The 11,120-nt window shown below is 44.9% G+C and overlaps 1 protein-coding gene across 7 annotated transcripts in view; it reads left to right on the top strand.

Annotated features, from left to right (window-relative positions):
* The window catches only part of LOC141161531 (translation factor Guf1, mitochondrial-like), a 78,838-nt gene that overhangs the window by 30,352 nt on the left and 37,366 nt on the right, over nucleotides 1–11,120 (top strand). For 5 of the 7 annotated variants that reach the window (XM_073646484.1, XM_073646463.1, XM_073646493.1 and 2 more), the window contains exon 5: nucleotides 5,806–5,920. In XM_073646484.1, coding sequence (XP_073502585.1) covers nucleotides 5,819–5,920 — 102 coding nt within the window. In that variant the 5' untranslated portion in view covers nucleotides 5,806–5,818. The remainder of the gene's footprint in view (nucleotides 1–5,805; nucleotides 5,921–11,120) is intronic. The other 2 variants (XM_073646511.1, XM_073646502.1) reach the window with 1 other exon arrangement.

Below are 11,120 nucleotides of genomic sequence, written 5' to 3'. Positions count from 1 at the left end.
CTCTTCTCTCCTCTCCTCTCCTCTTCTCTCCTCTTCTCTCCTCTTCTCTCCTCTCCTCTCCTCTTCTCTCCTCTTCTCTCCTCTCCTCTTCTCTTCTCTCCTCTTCTCTCCTCTCCTCTCCTCTTCTCTTCTCTCCTCTCCTCTTCTCTTCTCTCCTCTCCTCTTCTCTTCTCTCTCTCTCTTCTCTTCTCTCCTCTTCTCTCCTCTTCTCTCCTCTTCTCTCCTCTCCTCTTCTCTCCTCTTCTCTCCTCTCCTCTTCTCTCCTCTCCTCTTCTCTCCTCTTCTTCTCTCCTCCTCTTCTCTCCTCCTCTTCTCTCCTCTTCTTCTCTCCTCCTCTTCTCTCCTCCTCTTCTCTCCTCCTCTTCTCTCCTCCTCTTCTCTCCTCCTCTTCTCTCCTCCTCTTCTCTCCTCCTCTTCTCTCCTCCTCTTCTCTCCTCCTCTTCTCTCCTCCTCTTCTCTCCTCCTCTTCTCTCCTCCTCTTCTCTCCTCCTCTTCTCTCCTCCTCTTCTCTCCTCCTCTTCTCTCCTCCTCTTCTCTCCTCCTCTTCTCTCCTCCTCTTCTCTCCTCCTCTTCTCTCCTCCTCTTCTCTCCTCCTCTTCTCTCCTCCTCTTCTCTCCTCCTCTTCTCTCCTCCTCTTCTCTCCTCCTCTTCTCTCCTCCTCTTCTCTCCTCCTCTTCTCTCCTCCTCTTCTCTCCTCCTCTTCTCTCCTCCTCTTCTCTCCTCCTCTTCTCTCCTCCTCTTCTCTCCTCCTCTTCTCTCCTCCTCTTCTCTCCTCCTCTTCTCTCCTCCTCTTCTCTCCTCCTCTTCTCTCCTCCTCTTCTCTCCTCCTCTTCTCTCCTCCTCTTCTCTCCTCCTCTTCTCTCCTCCTCTTCTCTCCTCCTCTTCTCTCCTCCTCTTCTCTCCTCCTCTTCTCTCCTCCTCTTCTCTCCTCCTCTTCTCTCCTCCTCTTCTCTCCTCCTCTTCTCTCCTCCTCTTCTCTCCTCCTCTTCTCTCCTCCTCTTCTCTCCTCCTCTTCTCTCCTCCTCTTCTCTCCTCCTCTTCTCTCCTCCTCTTCTCTCCTCCTCTTCTCTCCTCCTCTTCTCTCCTCCTCTTCTCTCCTCCTCTTCTCTCCTCCTCTTCTCTCCTCCTCTTCTCTCCTCCTCTTCTCAGGAAATGCAACCAAGAAATCAAATTTATTAACCAATGGAGGCCTGGATTTGGAGTCACCCCCAAAATTTAAGTGGAAAAACACACTACAGGCTGATCCAACTTTGATGTAATATCCTTAAATCAAGTCAAAAAGAAGCTGACACACTCCAGCCACATGAGATCTGGCATTGTTCTGCATTAGGAGGAACCCAGGGAAAACCGCAGCAGCATATGGTCTCAGAAGGGGTCTGAGGATCTCATCTCTGTACCTAATGGCAGTCAGGCTACCTCTGGCGAGCACATGGAGGGCTGTGCGGCCCTCCAAAGAAATGCCACCCCACACTTACTGACCCACTGCCAAACCGGTCATGCTGAAGGATGTTGCAGGCAGCAGATCGCTCTCCACGGCGTCTCCAGACTCTGTCACATCTGTCACATGTGCTCAGTGTGACGCTGCTTTCATCTGTGAAGAGCACAGGGCTCCAGTGGCGACTTTGACAATCCTGGTGTTCTGTGGCAAATGCCAAGCATCCTGCACGGTGTTGGGTTGTGAGCACAACCCCCATCTGTGGACGGCGGGCCCTCATACCACCCTCATGGAGTCGGTTTCTAACAGTTTGTGCAGAGATATGCTCATTTGTGGCCTGCTGGAGGTCATTTTGCAGGCCTCTGGCAGTGCTTCTCCTGTTCCTCTTTGCACATAGGCGGGGGTAGCGGTCCTGCTGCTGGGTTGTTGCCCTCCTACGGCCCCCTCCACGTCTCCTGGTGTACTGGCCTGTCTCCTGGTATCGCCTCCAACCTCTGGACACTACGCTGACAGACACAGCGAACCTCCTTGCCACAGCTCGCATTGATGTGCCATCCTGGATGAGCTGCACCACTTGAGCAACTTCTGTGGGTTGTAGAGTCCGTCTCATGCTACCACGAGTGTGAAAGCACAACCAACATTCAAAAGTGACCAAAACATCAGCCAGAAAGCACTGGTACTGAGATGTGGTCTGTGGTCCCCACCTGCAGAACCTCTCCTTTATTGAGGGTGTCTTGATAATTGCCAATAATTTCCATCTATTGTCTATTCCATTTACACAACAGCATGTGAAATTGATTATCAGTGTTGCTTCCTAAGTGGACAGTTTGATTTCACAGAAGTTTGATTTACTTGGAGTTATATTGTGTTGTTTAAGTGTTCCCTTTATTTTTTTGAGCAGTGTGTATTTTATTATGTCCATGTATTTACTACTAAACGTAATTTTTTACATTTAGGTTTCATTAAGTGTTTTTCACTGGCTATTACAGACTTATTGCTTCCCTGCACGTTCAAGTTTCATGTTTTCTTTGGGCATAGATCAGCTAAAAGGCACTCAGGAAAAAAAAACAGATGAAAGATCTACAAACTCTCCCTTAAGACTGTCAGAAGGAGCTCACTGATAGATTCTCAGTTAGCTAATTTTGCAGCCAGGAATAGACAGTGCAGCACAGATGCTACAGAAGGCAACATTTTTATTGAAACTCAATTACAGAACTCAATTTTAGCCCCAAATACTTGCATTAAAGTAAAAAAAACAAATGGCCCCAAAGCTGGACAACCGCTTTAACTTCTTACCAACAAGTGCCATACATGTCTGGTATAAGTCAGTAGCGGGTGTATGGAGCAGAGTCAGCTCGCCCCGTACATGGCAGATAATGTCTGTGACAAACAACCAGGACCTGACTCTAAGAGCTGCGAGTGGAGCGAAGATCTGCCCACCACTGTTAACCTGTTCAGTGCTGCTGTCAATCTCTAACAGCAGCATTAACAGCGCGCCGGCATTGGGACGCATCGTTCCATGCGCCCACCGGCGCTCCTGTGACGCGATCACAGGGCGCAGATGGACTGCTATGACATCCGGGGGTCTGCTGAAGCCTCCGTGCCTGTCATCATAAAGCTTCATTTGGGCTCTAAAAAAGACCGTGATTTTGCTATATGGAGCATTACTGTGGTATCGCTGTATATAGCACAAGCAATCAGATAATGTATACAAATACAGTGAAAATTAAAAAAAAAAAAGAAAAAAAAAGTTTTTTTCTTTTGCCAAAACCATTGGAGAAGTTTGGTCTTGCTGTAATCACACTGAGGAGCAGGATCCTATTACCAAGTCATTTTTACCACACAATGTACACCGTTAAAACCGTTCCCAGAAAAACTGTCAGGCTTGTTTTCCGCACTTTTACTGCACTTGGAATTTTTCTCCCGTTTTCTAGTACTATGTGGTAAGTGATTGGTGTGATTTATAAGTACCGCTCATCCTGCAAAATAACAAGACCTCACACTATGTGGACAGACATCAAAAAGTTATAGCTCTTGGAAAAAGTGGAGGAAAAAACAGAAAAAAAACATTAATTGGTTATGTTGGGAAGGGGTAAAGCTGAAGAAACGCATGTAAGAGCAGAATATGGAGGAAGGTGAGATATCACAGGCTGGTGGATACTACCTGCTCCATCGCTGGCAGAGGAACCCATCCCCATTGTGTCCGCTGATATCTTCTCTTGTAGAAACGTCTCCAAAATCTATAAAACATGGGGAACAGTCAGCAGAGGGTTTGGTGATTGGCTCATATTGGCAATATACCCAGGGGCATTACTGGGCACAGGGAAGATTGGGAATGAATAGTATTGGCTGTTAGATATGTGATCTCTGGATAGGTGATGACTCTTAGATCGGTGGGTTTGGCCGCTATGACCCAGTCAGCAGAACAGCACTTACAGATAGAAGTGAGCGAAGTGTAAATGTTCAACCGCCGGTCCGTTCATTCTCTATGGGGGGCGCTGTACTCCGCTTTCTCCTGCATAGAGAATGAATGGAGCGGTGGTCCGGGGTGGTACTAGCAGGGATTAGTTGGGTTCCCAGCAGATGTACCCCCACCGATCTAGAAGTTCTCACTTATCATGTGTTGGGGAATAATGACTTATCCTGTGATAAATGTGCTGATTCCTGTCAGTTGTGGTCGCTGAGTGCGTGTGATGGGATGTGGCTCCGTCCATTAGATTATATCACGTCTTATACCTATAATCTCTCGCTGATCGCAGGTGTCTGTCTTCACACTCAGATGAGATGGAACAAACTGATGATATAGGACTTCTTTTTTTTTTTTTCTCAAATTCAAACCGAGCAATCGTATTGGCTGAGTATGAATGCAGTTACCATGGTGACAGAAGTAGCTGCAGATTTAAAGGGACATGATACTAATATTGTACTAAAGTGTATTTTATTATATACTTCACATAACTGACTGGGTACACCTTGGCGCTTGTGGGATGGCTTTTTTTTTTTTTTTTTTGATCAAAAACCATGTTTACCAAGTACCCTATATTATATATATATTCCCTATTGCTTTTACTTACTTATAGCAGGATATATGTGTATATTGTTTCTATCCTAAGTTTGTCTATTTTCTAATAGAGACATGACCAGTCCTCTTTAGAATTTTATAGTGACCCCATTGAGGTCATGGACTGATATTGGGGATTGCAGAGTTGGGGCAAGGTGTTGGTGTAAGTAAGTAGATAAATAGTATCTGACCCAGCACCACAATTATCAAAATACACGCTTGTGCCAAAGTCCCTGTATAAATGTTAAGCAAACAAAAGAGGAAACGAGGGACAATAAAGGCACAAAGTGCGTTAAATGATTAAATAAGAATACAATATAATGAGAAAAATATAGAAATTTTATTATTAATAGGATACTAGACACAACCATTTAAAAACATGATTAAAAAACATGTAAGGCAAAAAAGGGACATATAAGCAAAAAAATCCTCTTACAGGAATTGACATATAGATCCGATATAATATATAATTACAAGCAATTAGTCTGTGGAAAATATTTAACAGATGTAATAAATAACCTAACACATATGGTATTTGCACAATAACAATTGATATTTTTGCTATGTATGGAAAATCAAGTGTTTGTTGTATGCATCTCATTTGTAGGATGCACACTATTCATTTCAATATGGAGCGGAGTAGGAGGAGACTTTCATTACTGTCGCCCTTTACTTCCTCCCTGCTGATAGGAAATGCCATGCTGTTTGCTTGTGTCCTGTGATTACAGCAGCCTGCAACAGTTTTCAAGCGTGCACTCCCCGGCTCAGGCATCAAGCAGTAAATGATAACATTAAAACGTTGCTATCCCTTTGTTAGTCACCTTTTTATCTTCTTCCCCCTTCTACGAATGCTATAGTCCGTTATTCTAGAACTGCTGTGAAAATGGTTCTCTCTGGAGTGTTGGGATTTGGGTTTAGGGTGGGTTATGGGAATTGAAGTTCAGATACTTTGTTCATATTTTTACTATGGAATTACTATGTCATGTATGCTATTTGAAAGATGGAATATTTGTATTTGGAGTTTTTCAATAAAAATGATTTGATTAAAAAAATATGAAATTAAAATTCCTCTATTCTTGAGAAAGCATAGGATTTTTAATAAGAGGTAAATGGCACGTTCCTTGTTTTACAGGCACTTTTCATTTTTGCTAGTTTTGTATGATTACACAATCCCTTTTAAAGGCCAGGGCCAGTTGTACATCGCTCCCTAACTCTTGTTCAGCACTATATTTTAAGCCAGTTTTATTATATGATTTCTAGATGTTGTCCAGCTTTGATAAATAATTTGTATTTATACTTTTGCTTTTAGATAGACTTGAAGAATGCAGATCCGGAGAGGGTGGAGAAACAGATTGAGAAGATGTTTGACATTCCCGCTAGTGACTGTGTCCGGGTACGATGCGCGCCAGATCAAAATCATTCCTGTAGGCAAATTTAACTTCGCTGTCTGTACCTTGTCTTTTTATTTTTTTTCTACAAAATGTGGCTGGAAAAGGGGCAATGTAGCGAGGAATTTACATCAATTTTTGGTGTTAAAAAAACAACAAACTTTTATTCGTACTCCCATGACAGCAGCACGAGAGAGAGGATCCGCCCATCAAGGACAGGAAACCTACAGGTTAAAAAGGGCGGCACCTCTCTCCCGCCTCAGTTTAGGTTTCCTGTCCATGATGGGAGACCTCTCAGGCTTACCTGCAGGATGAAGATGGTCTCTTGCCCCAGATGGAATCCACAGGGTGTTTGGAGCGATGAAGTTTCCCACCCTAAGTCGGTCCTGGACCTCTGGAGACGCCACGGCAGGGCTCATTGGGGCACCTCCGTGTGCGTTGTGGCGGGCGTGACATCCCCTCTCGTGGAGGTAGACGTCCGCCATGTGTGGAACCGCATGCGGGCATCCCCCCCCCCCCCCCCCGCTATACTACACAAGAGATCTGGGGAACGTGATAGGCGCGGCCCTGTGACATGTTTCCGGTGCATCGGAGACTCCACCGGAAGTGGGCGGAGCTCACGCACGACCAGGAAGCTGCATGCGAGCATGATGACGCCGGAGCAGGAGTCCAGGGGCGTTCCGCTGGTACTGCTAACAGCGGCGATTAGCCCACCGGGGAAGGGGGTGTGAATTCCTTCCAGAGCCCCTAGAAAAAAAAAAGAAAAAAAAAACCCACATAGGTACCAGGTATGGCCAGTATAAAAGGTTCCTGGCAACATAGGGAGGTGCTTCCCAGACCATTGTTTTTTGCCTTGGTAAACATGGGAGATACACAGGAGCAGCTATCGCCTCAGCAAGAACAACTGCTGCAGGAGCAGCCCTCTGGGGAGCCCTCACAACTGGCGGTGCAACGACGTTCCCGGTCTGGGTCAAATCGTTCAGCTAGGAAGTTTACCGCAAAAGCAGGAAAGAAGGTCCGGTTGTTCGGCGTGATTCTCCGCCAGTTAAGATGGATTCTTCTGCTTCTATGATACCAAATATTCCAAGGGGTAAGTGGAATCTTCGTGAAAGTTCTACTAATTCTTCCTCCTCCTTCTCTATCTATAACTTTCTTTCAGAGCAAGAAATGTTCATTTAAGTCTAAACATAAGGAATGTGCCCTAAGCAGCAGTCCGCTCCCTGATGCATACAGTGCCTACAAGTAGTATTCAACCCCCTGCAGATTTAGCTGGTTGACACATGCGTAATTAACTTGGCATTGTGACATTTGTACTGTAGATCAGCCTGGAAGTGGGAAATGCACTGCAGCAAATTTTTTTTTTTTTTTTTTTAAAAAACGTTAAAAGTTAATTCAGAGTGTCATTTATTATTCAACCCCTCAAACCACAAGAATTCTGTTTGGTCCCCCAAAAGTATTAAGAAGTAGTTCAGGCACCAAGAATAATTAGCTTCACATGTGTGGATTAAAGATCTCTTTTGCCAGCCTTTTCTGACTATTTAAGACCCTCCCCAAACTTGTGAACAGCACTCAGACATGGTCAACATGGGAAAGACAAAGGAGCATTCCAAGGCCATCAGAGACAAGATCGTGGAGGGTCGCAAGGCTGGCAAGGGGTACAAAACCCTTTCCAAGGAGTTGGGCCTACCTGTCTCCACTGTTGGGAGCATCATCCGTAAGTGGAAGGCTTATGGAACTACTGTTAACCTTCCACGGCCAGGACAGCCTTTGAAAGTGTCCTCCCGTGCCGAGGCCAGGCTTGTCCGAAGAGTCAAGGCTAACCCAAGGACAACAAGGAAGGAGCTCCGGGAAGATCTCATGGCAGTGGGGACATTGGTTTCAGTCAATACCATAAGTAACGTACTCCACCGCAATGGTCTCCGTTCCAGACGAGCCCGTAAGGTACCTTTACTTTCAAAGTGTCATGTCGAGGCTCGTCTACAGTTTGCTCATGATCACTTGGAGGACTCAGACAGACTGGTTCAAGGTTCTATGGTCTGATGAGACCAAGATCGAGATCTTTGGTGCCAACCACACACGTGACGTTTGGAGACTGGATGGCACTGCATACGACCCCAAGAATACCATCCCTACAGTCAAGCATGGTGGTGGCAGCATCATGCTGTGGGGCTGTTTCTCTGCCAAGGGGCCTGGCCATCTGGTCCGCATCCATGGGAAGATGGATAGCACGGCCTACCTGGAGATTTTGGCCAAGAACCTCCGCTCCTCCATCAAGGATCTTAAGATGGGTCGTAATTTAATCTTCCAATAAGACAACGACCCAAAGCACACAGCCAAGAAAACCAAGGCCTGGTTCAAGAGGGAAAAAGTCAAGGTGTTGGAGTGGCCTAGTCAGTCTCCTGACCTTAACCCAATTGAAAACTTGTGGAAGGAGCTCAAGAATAAAGTCCACATGAGACACCCAAAGAACCTAGATAACTTGGAGAAGATCTGCATGGAGGAGTGGGCCAAGATAACTCCACAGACCTGTGCCGGCCTGATCAGGTCTTATAAAAGACGATTATTAGCTGTAATTGCAAACAAGGGTTATTCCACAAAATATTAAACATAGGGGTTGTATAATAATTGACCCACACTTTTATGTTTAAAATTTAATAAAATTCAACTGAGCAACATAACTTTTTGGTTTGTAAGATTTATGCTTCTGTTCATAAAACCTACTCTCGTTTGCAGTTTGAAGGCTCTAACTTATTTGCATCTTATCAAACCAGCTAAATCTGCAGGGGGTTGAATACTACTTGTAGGCACTGTATGTTAAGAAATTGTGCCAACCTTGTATTGACAAGGTAATGACGGAAGAAACCCCGGGGTTTTCCTTAGGCCTAAAGACTTTAATTAGAGAAGAAATAGGCAAGGGTTTGCAAGGGAATTCTGAGTCCAGGCATGTTCCTCGGGACCCTCAGCCAGGCTCGGACTCTGATATATCAAACATTTCTTCCTCCTCTCTCTCTCTCTTCCTCTGATAGCGGGTCGGATAGACAGTGTTTTCCTCTGCAGGAGGTTGATGCCTTGGTGAAAGCTGTCCGGACTACCATGGGCATTGTAGACACGAGACCAGAAAAATCTGTAGAGGATGTAATGTTTGGGGGATTAGGTCAGAAGAAGAGATGTTTCCCCATAAATACAAAAGTCAAAGATCTCATCTCATTGATAGAGAGTGGCAAAAGCCAGACAGGAAGGGCAGCATTCCTCCCTCTTTCAAAAGGAGGTATCCATTTGACGATGCCGCATGTAGCTCTTGGTCAAAAGCACCAAGGTTAGATGTTGCCATTGCTAAGGCATCAAAAAAGTCTTCTCTCCCATTTGATGACATGGGAGCATTAAGAGACCCCCCTGGACAGACGAGCCGATACCTTCCTGAAAGGTGCATAGGAGACAGCTGCAGGAGCCCTGAAACCAGCAGTGGCAGCCACCTGCACATCCAGAGCCCTGATGGTTTGGCTGGAACAGCTAGACAATCAACTAAAGGAGGGTGTCTCCAGGAAGGAGATTATTTCTTCCCTTCCCCTGGTCCAGGGTGCAGCGGCCTTTCCTGCTGATGCGTCTGCGGACTCGGTTAGATTGGCAGCAAAATCATCAGCTCTATCAAATGCTGCTCGGCGAGCCCTATAGATTAAATGCTGGCCTGGAGATGTACAAACGAAGTCTAGACTTTGTACAATTCTTTGCAAGGGGGAATATCTTTTCGGCCAGACCATGGACAAACTGTTGGAAAAAGCCGGAGATCCTAAGAAGGGATTTCCATCTGTACCTCTACCCTCTTTTAAGAAATCATTTCGGAAAAAGAAATTTATCGGAAGATTTTTCAGAGAACAAGAGAAATTTGAAGAAAGAGGTCGCAAAGGTAGAGGCCTACTCTTTGGTTCTTCTTCTAAAAATGAGCTGAAGCCAGGGAAATCACAATCGGCCCAGGTGGGAGGGAGATTGCCGTTATTTTTCCCAGCTTGGGAACATATTTCACATAGTAATTGGATTTTGAGCCTGATTAGATTTGGTCTTAAATGTCAATTTCAAACTCTTCCTTACAGAAGATTCATGATTGTTCCCTCTAGTTCCTCCCCAGAGCGGCAGACTGCCCTCGTATCGGAAATTCAAGTCCTAATAAAGAAAAACGTCCTGATTGAGGTTCCGGATTCAGAAGAGGGTCACGGATTCTACTCCCCGCTCTTCCTGGTCCCCAAACCAGATGGGTGTTTCAGGACAATCATTAAATTTAAGATCTTTAAATAGTTTTCTTAAAATAGACACCTTTTAAAATGGAATCCTTAAAAATGATAATAAAATTACTTTTCCCCCATTGTTATATGGTAGTTCTGGATCTTAAAGACGCATATTACCATGTTCCCATTCATAAGGGCTATCAAAAGTATTTGAGGGTGGCCATTGAAATAAGTGGGGTGGTTAAACACTTTCAGTATACTGCACTTCCCTTTGGGTTAGCTATAGCCCCGCAAATTTTTACCAAACTAGTGGCAGAGGTTATGGCCCATATAAGAGAAAAAGACATCTTAATAATCCCTTACCTTGATGATTTCCTGATAGTGGGGAACTCCTTTGTTCAATGCGAGGCCCACCTTCAGGTAACTATTTCTGTCCTGGAAGGGACTAGGTTGGTTTCTAAATCTGGAAAAATCTAGATTGACTCCACTAAAAGCTCAACAGTTTCTAGTGGTCATTTTAGAGTCTGAAAGACAGTTATGCTATTTATCAGAAGAAAAGATTGCAAAAATCCAGGGCTTAGTAAGACATTGTATGGATAGACCCTCTGTCACTCTGTAAAGCCATGTCATTATTAGGGATCTTGACCTCGAGTTTTACCGCGGTGCGTTGGTCCCAATTTCACTCAAGGGCACTTCAATGGGATATATTGTATAACTACTCAATCCTAGATGGACATCTAGACCGGGAGTTTACCTTGGCCCCTCGCTCCATACAATCCCTTCGTTGGTGGTTAGTACACACTAATCTTTCTAGGGGAGTCCCTTGGGAATGTAAACCTACTGCAGTCTTGACTACAGATGCAAGTGCTACAGGTTGGGGAGCTCATTTTGAAGGTAACTTAATTCAGGGGACCTGGTCAGAAAATGAGGTACGGTTTTCCTCAAATGTTAAGGAACTTTTGGCGGTTGATTATGCGTTCAATAATTTCCTTGTATATTTACAGGGCCAGGATGTC

Source organism: Phyllobates terribilis, unplaced genomic scaffold (genome assembly GCF_046119375.1).
Source record: "Phyllobates terribilis strain yellow unplaced genomic scaffold, ASM4611937v1 Scaffold_1__5_contigs__length_1240528914, whole genome shotgun sequence".
NCBI classification, from domain to species: domain Eukaryota; kingdom Metazoa; phylum Chordata; class Amphibia; order Anura; family Dendrobatidae; genus Phyllobates; species Phyllobates terribilis.
Note: the sequence above shows the minus strand (reverse complement) of the source record. Positions and strands in the feature narration are given on the sequence as shown.